This window comes from Excalfactoria chinensis, chromosome 6 (genome assembly GCF_039878825.1).
Source record: "Excalfactoria chinensis isolate bCotChi1 chromosome 6, bCotChi1.hap2, whole genome shotgun sequence".
In the NCBI taxonomy this organism is placed as follows: domain Eukaryota; kingdom Metazoa; phylum Chordata; class Aves; order Galliformes; family Phasianidae; genus Excalfactoria; species Excalfactoria chinensis.
Genome location: NC_092830.1, coordinates 31,042,859 through 31,055,122, shown reverse-complemented (window position 1 = coordinate 31,055,122; position 12,264 = coordinate 31,042,859). Strand labels below are relative to the sequence as shown.

General features: G+C 37.5%; 1 protein-coding gene across 6 annotated transcripts in view; it reads right to left on the bottom strand.

The window, feature by feature from the left end:
• ATRNL1 (attractin like 1) overlaps positions 1-12,264 on the bottom strand; it is a 403,630-nt gene that overhangs the window by 359,944 nt on the left and 31,422 nt on the right. For all 6 annotated transcript variants that reach the window (XR_011904014.1, XR_011904015.1, XM_072339810.1 and 3 more), the window contains exons 2-5: positions 7,143-7,226; positions 5,065-5,178; positions 3,392-3,520; positions 387-595 (exon numbers count right to left, since the gene is read on the bottom strand). Coding sequence is in view for 4 of the 6 variants with exons in the window: in XM_072339810.1 (XP_072195911.1) it covers positions 387-595; positions 3,392-3,520; positions 5,065-5,178; positions 7,143-7,226 (536 nt within the window). In the remaining 2 variants the exon portion in view is untranslated. The remainder of the gene's footprint in view (positions 1-386; positions 596-3,391; positions 3,521-5,064; positions 5,179-7,142; positions 7,227-12,264) is intronic.

The window sequence follows — 12,264 nt, the reverse complement described above, 5'->3', positions numbered from 1 at the left end:
TGGACATACAAAAAGAGACAGCAATAAAACAAAGTAGAGGCAGTAAGGAATGGGAAAACAGCATTGTATCAACAAAGTAATTTGGAAGTATTTAATATTTAAGAGAAGAGGGGCCACTTCAGTGCATAGCGTGCTAAGCCCACTGAGACTTTTAGTAGGAGCAGTAAATAATACGAACATCCAACATATTATAATAATCAAATTAAACATTTAAGAGCTTAAATAAATGAATTTTAGTAAGAAACAATTATAGTAGGGCTACACAAAAACTACTGTAAGAAGAAGTACAACATGCTTAAGTATTTTTTTTTTTTCCTTTATGCTTACTTGTTAAGGATGGTAATTTAAACTACAAGCAGACTTGATTCCAAACAACAAACCCTTACCTTGCCAGCTGTCATTGCATACACACAGCTTCTCGCCTGTCAAATCACAGTACCCATGGTCTGGACTGCCACAGTTGGCTTTACAGTATGGGATATCACAAGCTTCTCCTTTCCAATACTTGTCACATTCACAGTATACCCGGCTTGGAATGGACAAACTGGTGGTGCACTTTCCATGCTCTGAACAGTTATTAGGACAAGAATTAATTCTGGTAGAGAAAAAAATAAATAAATAAATAAAATAAGGAAGACGACAAGCTATGAGTTGATGAGGGAGGTTTTTATCTCACATCATTCCAATAGTATTTATTTGATAAAGTGCATTTCTCTCAAAATTCCTGAGCACTGATAAAGTACAGCTTTAATCATTTGACAGTCAAGGGTCTTGCAAAGCAGTCCACCCAGGCTTACATACATTGTCTGTGGTGCAATCAGTATTGCAGTCATCTCATGCATTAACAAATATTGACATTAAGCAGAAGGACATGCCTGCTCTCTGGTATTATTCACACTGGAAGCAACTGCAAGCAGTTTAAAATGGAAGATCTTGGCATCCCTATCAGATAAACAGCACTTTATTGAAAATAGACTCTTAACTGGGCTTTGAAGATAGATTTGAAGGCTGAATGGGAATCCAAGTGGCAATACCTGAGAGCAAAGCTTCTTATATAGTTTGCCTGAACCCTGACACAGTTCACCTCTGCTGCAGCAGGGAGATTACAGCCCCTGCAGCACTTGCTTTCATAGAGCAAGGGAATCTCCGTAATGCAGTCAACACCAGGTGCATTTAGACTGACTGGATTTAGACTTAGCTATGCCTTCTAAGTCCAGAGTCAGAGAGATGCGAGAATAGCAAAGCTAGGGCTGGAAGAAGTTGGCAACCAGTACAAGATTTCATATTTCTGTGATACACCCCACTAAAGACTGAGATCACAGGCAACTGAACTATGTAAGCAGGTTCCAGAGTGCAGACAGTTCCTCAGAGATGGCAGAAATGAAGGACATTGATGTACATGGATCCAAGAGATTCCGTGAACAAAATACACAAATACACATCGCAGGCAGTAAGTGCCTGAGGAAATCCAAAACATCGCTGAAATCTTCTTTGATGACTCACAGGGAAGAGCTAGGTTAAAACTCAAAATAAACTGTTACTACAAATCCCTGATGATGTTAAGACTGACTCCACCCTGTTGATGGGGGGAAAAAAAACCTAGATGGGTGGAGCTGGAAGCAGACTGCCTGCCTCCAAGAACACAAAGATTAATGCAGATTTCTGGAATAACCATTTCTGTTTGCAGCCGGGATGGCACTTCAGTCACAAACACTGCTCTCCTGACTTGCTCAAATAAAAGAACGTGGGTGGTCTACCAAGATGAAGTCAAGAAACTGTTTAGGGTATCAAACCAAGGAAGAAAGAGGGTAACAGAAGCAAAGTAAAACAGATCAGAATGACAGACAACAATTAACACAGCTGTAACAAGCACTCACAGCCATTTCTTTCAGCATCAAAGGAGGTACTGCTGGCTTGTTAATACAAATAAAAATTGTTTCTAACATTGCAATGAATGCTTTTTGAAGAGTAGAGCCATAAGTTACATATAATTCCATTAAATGTGCAGGGACCTAAGTGGAAAAACTGCCAGTTGAAGACTTACAAAGTAAAAATGGAATAACACATAGCATTCACATTACCTAAACATAAAGAATGCATAGGACATGCTCTCATGTCTTAAGAATGACACCTCATATTGCCGTTTGCTTTCAAAACAAGCACATAAGAGCAAAGAAAAAGAAAAAAGCTTCAGGAATAACTGAAAAAATTATCTATTTTTAATAGAAATGTCTGCCAGGTGACTGCATTTTATTGATGTCAATGGAAAAACATGGAAAATACCCAGAACTGAAGGCAGCTGACATTTCCAGTGCCCCATACTTAAAGGTTTCCCCAACTCTTACTGTCTGATAAAAAGGTGTCAAACTGCTGCAAATTACAGAAACAATCTTCCCATAGAAAACCTGCATGAAAAGTAAAGCTATTGCCAGAAATGCAAATTGAAAATTCAAACAAATGAATAAAACTGCACAAAAAGATAAGCACTGCCACATCTGAAGTGTAGCATTGGCAATCACCTTCTAATAATTGGTATTTCAGAATCTGAAGAGACTGAAAGAAATGAAAAGAATATTTGCAATCATAGGAAAACTATCCCATAAGCAACAAGACTGAGTAATCCTCTCTTGAACCAACCATCCAACATAAAAACACACTACATCATGTGCTGCAAGCATGTCCTACAAAAGACAAAGTACAATCAGCAGCTGGTTCCCAAAAGGAAGAGGCATAGGTCTGTTGAATGCATGCTGACTCACAAAAGCACAGCACAGTTGTACTGAATCAGACTTTGAAGAGAAACCAGAACAGTGCAGATAAGAGTTATGAAGGTAGAATGACAACAGATAGGAGGAGAAGTAACAAAATCTGTAATAAGAATGAAATAGAACCAACCATGGTTGGCACAAAAATAAGAGAACTTTAGTGAAGGTGTCAAAAATCCACAAATATACATTCAACAAGGAAAAAAAAGCAACACTTGATTCTACTTCCAGAAAAGGGAACTGACATGAAATAAACTGAGATAATCTCCCCTTCTTTTCCATATGACAACTTTGTATGTTGGATAAATACTGGAAAGAGAATGCTTCTGAGTTCCATATGGCATGAGACAAATATACACTTAGAGTGCCCATGAACCTGCACACAGAACAATATATAATGCACTACGCAGGGGTATTTGTTTGTTTGTTTGAAACAAGCTTCTTAAAAGACAATTCACTACAACCTCCAGCTCCTTTGTTTTAGAAATATGCCACAAAGCACAATCCTTACACAATTAACAATATCAGCAGATAAATGCTTGCCCTGAAATTACCATTCTCTTAAATGGAACACTAAACTGCCTAACAAAGTTATTATTTAATAAATAATAAAAAAAAATACTTACGAGTAAAAAATGTTAAATCCAGTTAGGTTATAAGCAGCATCACTGAAGAAGTGTAGCAATGCATAGCCAGACGTTGTAACTACTTCAGGTACGGTTTCATTTCCACGTACTTCAGGAACTATTAAACCACTGTAGGGAAGGGGGGGGGGGGGGGGGGGGGGGGAAATGATGAATCAAAAAAGAGTAATATTTTCAAAATCAATCAATCAGGGGGAAAAGAAGGGAGAGTTTGGCATTCTGGTTGTAAATTGCATAGAGAAATTAGCTCAAAGAAATTAATCATCAATTTAGCTTGTTGGCCTTTTTTAATTTAAAACATGTATAAAGCTTGTCCATAGCTCTGAACCTCAGGTAGGTTTCCCAAGGAAAAAATAGCTTCCCACACACACCAATGCAAAGCCTCACATGAGACTATTCTGAAGGTGCATGCACAGGAAGCATGAGATTTAAAACATTTTAATTCTGAAGAAAATCCTTCAGGCAGATGCCCAAATTTTACTGACTTCCAGCATGAGCTGTATTTCCAGACAACATTTGCACCTTTAGATGTTTATCTTATTAAAACTATTTCAAAACTGGAAAGCACAACTATTTTCCATAAAAAGGCTGATTTCAAATAAAAATTACTTTTTAGAACTTCAGAAAGAATGTTCTCTTTTCAATACAGCCTGGCATAGAAAAGACATGCAATACATTAATATACTGAGAAAAGAGGTCATCTGCATAAAACTGTGTCACGCTGAGCGCCAGTTAAAAGCTATAGAAATCCCATGAACAGCATTAACAAATCAATAAATTGAGTAAAGAATACAAGAAGAGGGATCTTCTCTTTCTTCCTATTCATGCTACAAGTCAGACTCCTGGGCAACAGGTAGACATGTTTAACTTCCTGTAGTGGGAAAAGGAAAGCAAGGAGATACAAGCATTCACATAAACATGCAGGGAGAAGAGAGAGATAAAGTGTAAATGGATAAAGTTGGGCAGGAAAGAGAAATGAGCTGAGCTTTGTTCCAGACTTCAGCAGTATAATCAATATCTCATAACATCGAATACAATTCTTTATTTCTCTTCACAATGAAATACAGTTTCTGCCACCAATCCCCATGCCGTGAGACAGCAATTGTATTTCAAAAGATAAAATTTTTACTGATATCAAAGGATTATGATCCCGCACCTCCATTCCAACAGTCCAAGCATAGAACATTAGTCTTCATTACTTTGCATAAAACTCTAATAACTATAGCCCACTTACCTACAATATTCTTTCTGGAACGCTTCCCATAATATTAACAGAAAGGTAGGAATAAACCAACTGCAACATTGCAATAAAATCCCAGAATGGAGGCAACATTCACATGGTCTGATTTTTCATCTCTTGGATGCACAGGAAATGCTAAACACTTTACCTCAACTTTTTATCACTGCTTTGAAGGCAAATAGCTAGTTATTATTCAGTACCAGTTACATTCACTGTTCACTGTTGTTGGTTTTTTTTTGTTTCTAAATCCATGATTCTAGACAAATATAAATATATATTAATTTGATAAAAGATTTACTGGAGTTGCAATTCCTAGAAGATAATGGAATTATTAGGAGAAAAAAAAAAATCATCACTTTTTTTGACAGCACATCTGTATGATTATTTGGAATAAAAGGATATTAATTACACTCACCTAAATACTGCTATTAAAGGTGCATATATTGAATCGCCATCATATACATACATATGGTCCCAACTACATTCTGTAGCAAAGTGATTAAACCTTAATCGTAGTATTGCATTAGGGCTGGAGGGAAAAAAGAACAAAAACAACATTATTATTAGTTATAGAAATATTGAGCTTATAAAATACAGATTTTGCAACAAAACTGATCGTTCCTGCAGTATTTTATTAAAATGATTTGCTTGCTAACCAAACATTTGAGTTAAACAAAATTTAGAACAAGCAAATATTCCATTTTCATCTTACATGATATTAAAAATAACATCTGCAGTCCAAGTCTAAATAATCTCAGAAGTTTACAAGAATCTCAAGTTCACAAGGACTTTAAATCAGTGTTCCCAACCACAAGTTTAAAGCCATTAAATCTCACTTTAGTATATTATTTTTTACTTTAAAACATCAGGAATAACAGGTTTAGAGTCTCTCAAGAGAAAATCCCCTATAAATCCTCATCTCAGCATTATACTAGTAACAAAATTTTTAATACATAAAATTAAAATAGCAAGCAATATTAATGCTGAAATGCAAGAGGGTTTTTTTCCTCATACTTTATCCCATTACAAGGACTATACTACTAGAAAAGCACTGAAAATATTTCTAAGTACATTTCAAAATGCATCTTATGCTTGCTACTGTTTTCAGACACAGTTCCATAGGACTTCTTCCCCTTTAGGGAAGGGAGTTCCATATCACCCTGTCTTGTAGTACAGGGACTTGAGGGGGGGGGGGAAAAGCAGCAGAAAGAAAACATCCAACAAAACACAGATAAAATTCCCCTGCCCACTTCTTTACTTGCAGTTATTGGATAATCCAGTGCAGCACCTCCCCTCTCCTAAAATTACAAGTATCCCCATCACACCTGGCAGCCCATTTTCACCAGGTTTTGGGAGAGATGGGAATGGGGTCTGCAATTATTCTGCTTTCCTACTGGCAGGCTCAGGTGCAATCTATTACTTCAGAAAACTAACAGGACTTTATTGTTCACTTTTTGTTTGTTTTTCAAGTGAGAGTTTTGATTGTGCCCATTTTTTAAAGGCCAAATGTATACATATACCATCTCCTCATGCACAGACTTTCTTTCTGAGCTGTTACTAGGTTGTTACTGGTTACTCCCCCACATGATCTGCAGCACATCATTCCCCCCCAGCTAAGCACTCTACTGTCTCCTGCAAAAAGGAGGAACAGAGTTAAGAACAACTTCAAAGCAGAGTTTGAATACAGTCCTGAGGCATGTTTTCACTTCAGTGTGTTGTACTTCAGTGCAGCTATTCTTGTGCTAGCTTTTTCAATAAGGAGAAGTCTAAAGCGTACCAAGAGAATGATAACATGGATATACAAAAAAGGTGTCATTTTCTTCTGTGGCGTTAGTAAAACTCAGACCTTGAATCCTCCAACAAAATCCTGATCAATCCTGGGGAAAAGATGCCCATCTAAATTTACCAAAATTGTGCCCTGAGCAGTATGTCAGACCAGAGTATGCATCTTGTTATACACATACCTGTGTTTCTGTGCTGTGTAGACTGGAAAAAGAAAAAAAAATCAGTAACAAATGTATGAAACATCTGAGCTGCAACAACTGTGGGCACAATATGATTTTAAAATAAAATATGTGGGGAAAACTGGGGCGCTTTTTGGAAGCATCATCTTCTGAGCATCATTTAACCAGAATATCATCATCAGACTGGAAGCTATTCCTGATTTATCACAGAAGAATATGATAATTTGTTCGATAATAGGATCCTGTAACCACTCTGGGGACTTAGGTAGAGGTACTCAAACAAGAGACAAATTTATCACAGCACTCTGAGAGCTCTCAGTGATGGCCGCATTCCAACATCAGCAAATTCCAATGCCAGAAATCTGAATGGGAATGGAATTTGGCCAACTCTGAGAAAATCTGAATATCCTTTTTACATTATAAATTTATATACACATGGTTTTATAATGTATCTAGTTGCAATTTCCATTTGAGTTCTTCCAAAACACCAAAATGTCAAAAAATTTAATCTTTGAGAATGGATACTTACTATCCTTCAATTAACCAGGTACATTTTGTTTTATATTTATAATTTATTGGACCATCTGTTAAATATCCTGAAGGTTCTGTTAACCTACGAGAGAAAAAACAAAGCTGTAATAAAACAGAGACATTTCTTAAGCAAACAAATCTGAATCATCAAGATACTAGAGCATATTCTTTCTGGATAAAAAGAAAATAGGGGGATGAGGAAAGAGTTAACTATTTTCATACTTCATGCCATTAGTTTTTTACTTTTGCCTACAGACAGTAGAATTCTGATTATTCTATATCATTCATTTCTTTCCCTAATCATCAATCACAAGACATTGATTTTTCTAGGCCAGTAGCAAGAAGTTATTATATGTAATTTAAGTTTTCCAATAGGCACACATTTGTGTTTGTTATTTGTTGGTATTGTTTTATACTGTTGTTGTGTTGTTGGTTTTTTTAAAAAAACAATACTTTATCATTATTTGCCCATCTCTTTTGCTATTGTTTTTATCTTACTTCCAAAGTTAAACCACATCAGCAATTCTAGTTCTACAGAAACAAAAGGATGCATTAATAAATTTCAGTAAACATATCTGCCTGTATGCCCCTCTTTGATTTCTGGTCAACAACAAGATAGGGGAAAGCAGAACACTGGACTAGGTGGAAAACACAACCAAACAGCCACTCAGCGTCAACCAAAACGCAGCCTCAGAGAGAGGGCTCTTAGGTACCTGCCCATGTGAACTCATGAAAACATTTGAAATGTAGAACTTCCCACAAGAACAAGTTCTGCATGTTATACAAAGAGGTATCACAGCTGTTTTTTTTTTTGCCCTGAGCCTACCTGCTGGCAAATTCATATGACACTCAGCTCTGGCATTCAGAGAGCCAGAGAACCATAGCACCCTGCTGCTCCGCTCTGCTGCACCCACAACATGGAGAACTGCACTGTCTTTCTCCTTCCACTCTGCCATCCTGAGAAATGCTTTCAGTCCCTTCCCTGTTTCTCATATGGGATAACTAAGTTTGAACATCCCTGCTGCCTTCATTTAATAAATCTCTCTATTCTCCTCTAACCTTTCTGAAGATCAGCACAGAGATCAGCATATTGCATTCAAGATGCAGGGGAGCCATAAATCTGTACAGTGGCAAAATAATGATTTCCGCTTTGTTCTCTATTCCCATCCTAACTTTTTATTTGCTCTTTCAACAACTACCAGGCTGACATTTTTAAACACAACCCACTGCTATAACTCTTTCTGAGTGATAACAGAGTTCAAGGCTCATTACTATGTGTGTTAGAACATGGAGCCATCCCCTCACACTTTCACATACCTCACATTAATCTATAGAGTGATAAAATGGCAGAGAAAATTCAATCCCCTATTACCATAAAAGCCTCCTGAAGTAGCTGTATCTTTGGCACACAGTAAATTCAGTATTTGCCCCACTTTCTGCTTTTTTTGTTTTTAAATATACTATTATGTCCCATAGATAAGGCTGTACGATGACTGTTTTACACTTCCAAACATTACAGTGATGGCTAACGATGCAAATACACTCTCAGAAATTCTCATTCACTCCACTGTAGTGTGGAAGGATAATCATTAAGTAACACTGAAGAAAAATAAACCCCTCTTTATAAAATGAAGAGATTTAAGCCTCCCAGAGACAATGCTGATAGTACTGGCTAGGGCACAGCTGATGTATCTCATCAAAAGTATAGCTGAAAAGCAGCTCTATATATGATATCTCAATATTGGAGGTTGTATATACAAAATTTCAAACATATTCACTTTCACAGGTACAGAAAATTAAGGGAAGAGCATGAAGCTGTGACATGTGAGGGCCAGGTCTGATAACAGTTAAAGTTGTTCACTGGGGGGTGGCCAGGCACTGGAACAGGCTCCCCTGGGCAGTGTTCATGGCAACAAAAAGCATTTGGATAGTGCACTCAGAGATAAGGTTTGATTTTTGGTTGGTCTTCAGTGGAGCCAGGAGCTGGGCTCCATGATCCTTATAGGTCCCTTCCAAGTCCATGATCCTATAATTCCAAACATAAACCTTCAAAGGCATAGGGAGAAAAAAAAAAAAAAAACAAAAACAAAAAACAAAACAAACAAAAAACCAATAAGAAAGAAGCTTTTACAAGATAGCAGTGACTTAGACAGTTATGATCTTAAATGAGGTCTTTCTCCTGTCTTGGAACACCCAGCTCCACTTGGCTGGGCACGCTAAGGACCACCCTCTTCTAAAGGCAGGGACTTGAATGAAAATCTTTTTCTTCCCTGCTGCTATGTCGATGAAATGGGGAAAAGCTTTGTTTGGACAGCTCCCCACAGGCAAGTGAAATTTGAAACATTTTCAAGGCATAAAACCAATATCAATACAGTATTTTATGTTTCTGAATGAAAAGAAAGAAAAGCAAATAAACAACTAGTAACATTAAAAGACTGGAAAATATACACACACACACATATATATATATATGCACACTTCAGTCAGTCATCAGATAGGAGAAACATGCCCTAGTAAATTCTAACACCCTGAGCTGCTCTGAATGCTGCCATACAACACTCCCACTGAGCAAGCAGGAAGCACTTACAAATGTTGGGCAGTGGATGAGCAAAGCAATGATGGTAGGCAAGGAGCATAACTTGGGCAACAACCAGCAGTGCACCTGCCTATAACCTGGTTGTCCCTAAGTCACATATCAGTGATTTTGAAATCAAGCCCATATCAATGCTCAGCTCCTAACAGAACTGGATTACAGGATCATGGGCTTTGTCTGAGTTTGTTTTAGCTCAAAGTCCTGCATTTTTGTGGAAAAAAAGGCAGCACTGCAAAAAGTGCCAGTCAAAATAGTTTTTCAGCTGTCATATGGCTGCAATACAGAGTATGCTATCTTATGCAACAAGCTGCAGAACATTTGTTTTACTGCACCAAAGTAGTATAAAATAGTAATTTTTCCACAGTCACAACCATCATCTTCTTGGTAGCTGTGCAGATGTGACAAATTTGCTTTTATTAGATCAGCCCTTTGGCACTGGTAAAGCACAAAGAATTTCCCTTTTCATCTGGACTGATAATTTTTGATTAATAGTTTTTCAGAGGAGCAGAGATAACCTTTGAAGCAGCTACTGTGCTGCACTGGAAAAAAAAAAAAAAAAAAAAAAAAAAAAAGTAAATAATAAATAAGAGCATGACACTACTTTGTAATAATAGCTGTGGAAAACAGTGTGATAATGGAGCTCTTCCATTTATAATAAAGTACCACCCTTCTGTCTTGCCATCTCTCTACATTTCCTGAGTTATACCAACAACTTCTGGGTATCATTTCTCTTTCCAAGTGTTTTCAAGTCCCAGATCCTGTAAATAGCACGCAAACAAGTTGTATTATCACCTTCATGTAATCTCTTACTAAATCAAGGGCAACATGTCCTATCATACAGTTACAGCCTGTGGCCATAGCTGGGTATGCTCATACTATGTGTAAAAGATGTTTGATCACCACTGAAGTGTTGCTCTCCAGGCCTTTACAAGTGGAAAATCCAGAACAGTGCCTCCAGGCTGCACCCCTCTCCCTCCTCATCCCTTAGAAACCTTCAGAAGGAGATGACAGACAAAACTTCATATAGTCTCACTGAAACCCTAAAGGTTCATCATGACAGGATGATGCTGTGTGTTGCCATGTCAAATGGCAGGCCAGCATACATAGACACAATGCAGATGGCTCACCAAGCTAACCAGAAACAAGCTGCGACAAATATGAGGGGCACCATGGACAGAAGGTGGAGGGTGATGTCAATGCAGAAGGAAATCTATACTGTCCTGGAAAATCAGCACTGTTAGAACACAACAGTGAATATAACTGAAATAGGATTTACAGTGGCAATATTTACTGCTGTAGATACCTTAAATCTAGATCGATGCCATTCAAGAAAAGGAAACAGAAAAGTATGCTCTACATCAGCCAGAAATCACTGGACTAAAATGGAGGGGAATGAGATGAAGAAAGAGATGAAATCTATGGTCTGCAATGTCAGAGTAGGTTATTAAAATGGCCCTGAGTGAAGCATTTATAGATCTGTGAAAAATGCAATCATGTCATCTCCTGTAATCTTATTGCAAAAGAATAATATCTTCAAGTTTTCTAGAGATGGACCCTGATTTAAGCCAGAGAAGTCATTAGGTATTTTCTATCAGCAAAGGAACAGTGCCTGAGAAAGAAAAAGCAAAGAAAAGCAATAAAAAGTCAAACAGGGCAGCATCACAGATCCACTTTCTGAACACCAGTAGCTCAGCTTAGTGACAATGCAACCCCACCACGAGACACCACATTTCAGGTTGTTGGGCATGTGGAGATTCACCAAAGTGAGGATAGACAGACAGAGGTCCGACTTATAGCACAGGTTTATCAGAGGAGGGGAAAACGTGTAAGGGATAGTCAAGAGTATCTCCAATACTCACTGTTAGATAAAAAGAATTATGGAGAGGTTTGCTTATCTCTGCATTACTTGGCACATTTCTATTCTTAATTTTCTGAAATGCTGGATTAACTGCAATTCCTACTGTAGATGAACCTGAAGATATAGAGCATATTTTGCTATATGGATCCATCTCAATATCAGTATTCCCTTGTCAGTCAAGGACTATTCTGTCTATTGCCAGAAAGCCTTGCTCCATCTCTTTTCCCCATCTTTTATGAAAACTAGTTATAATAAAAGAAAAATAATAACTTTGCTTCCAAGTTATAAGATCAAATTCTCCATAAATACAAGAAAGGGCAGTACCTTCAGTTTGAGATCTTCTGTCTAACCTTTACAGAATTAACTAAGAAGTAAAAAGTTTTGCACTATGTTATCAGAAGGAAATACAGAAGAGAACAAGGGGACATTTCTCACCCCTGACACAAGTGTCAGCTACCTTACAGAGTGATAGTAGACATGTCATGAGGGATATATACATGGCTTTGTAAATCCTGAGCTGAATTCGCACTCTCTCCATTCTCCAAGGCAGAGAATGAGGAATGAGGGCTTTTTAGTGTTTGTTTGGGGAGTTTTTGTTAAGTTTTAGGTTTGTTGGTTTTTTAATATTTGTCATAAGATTTAGGGGGGAAAGCCCCACAACAAGCCAGA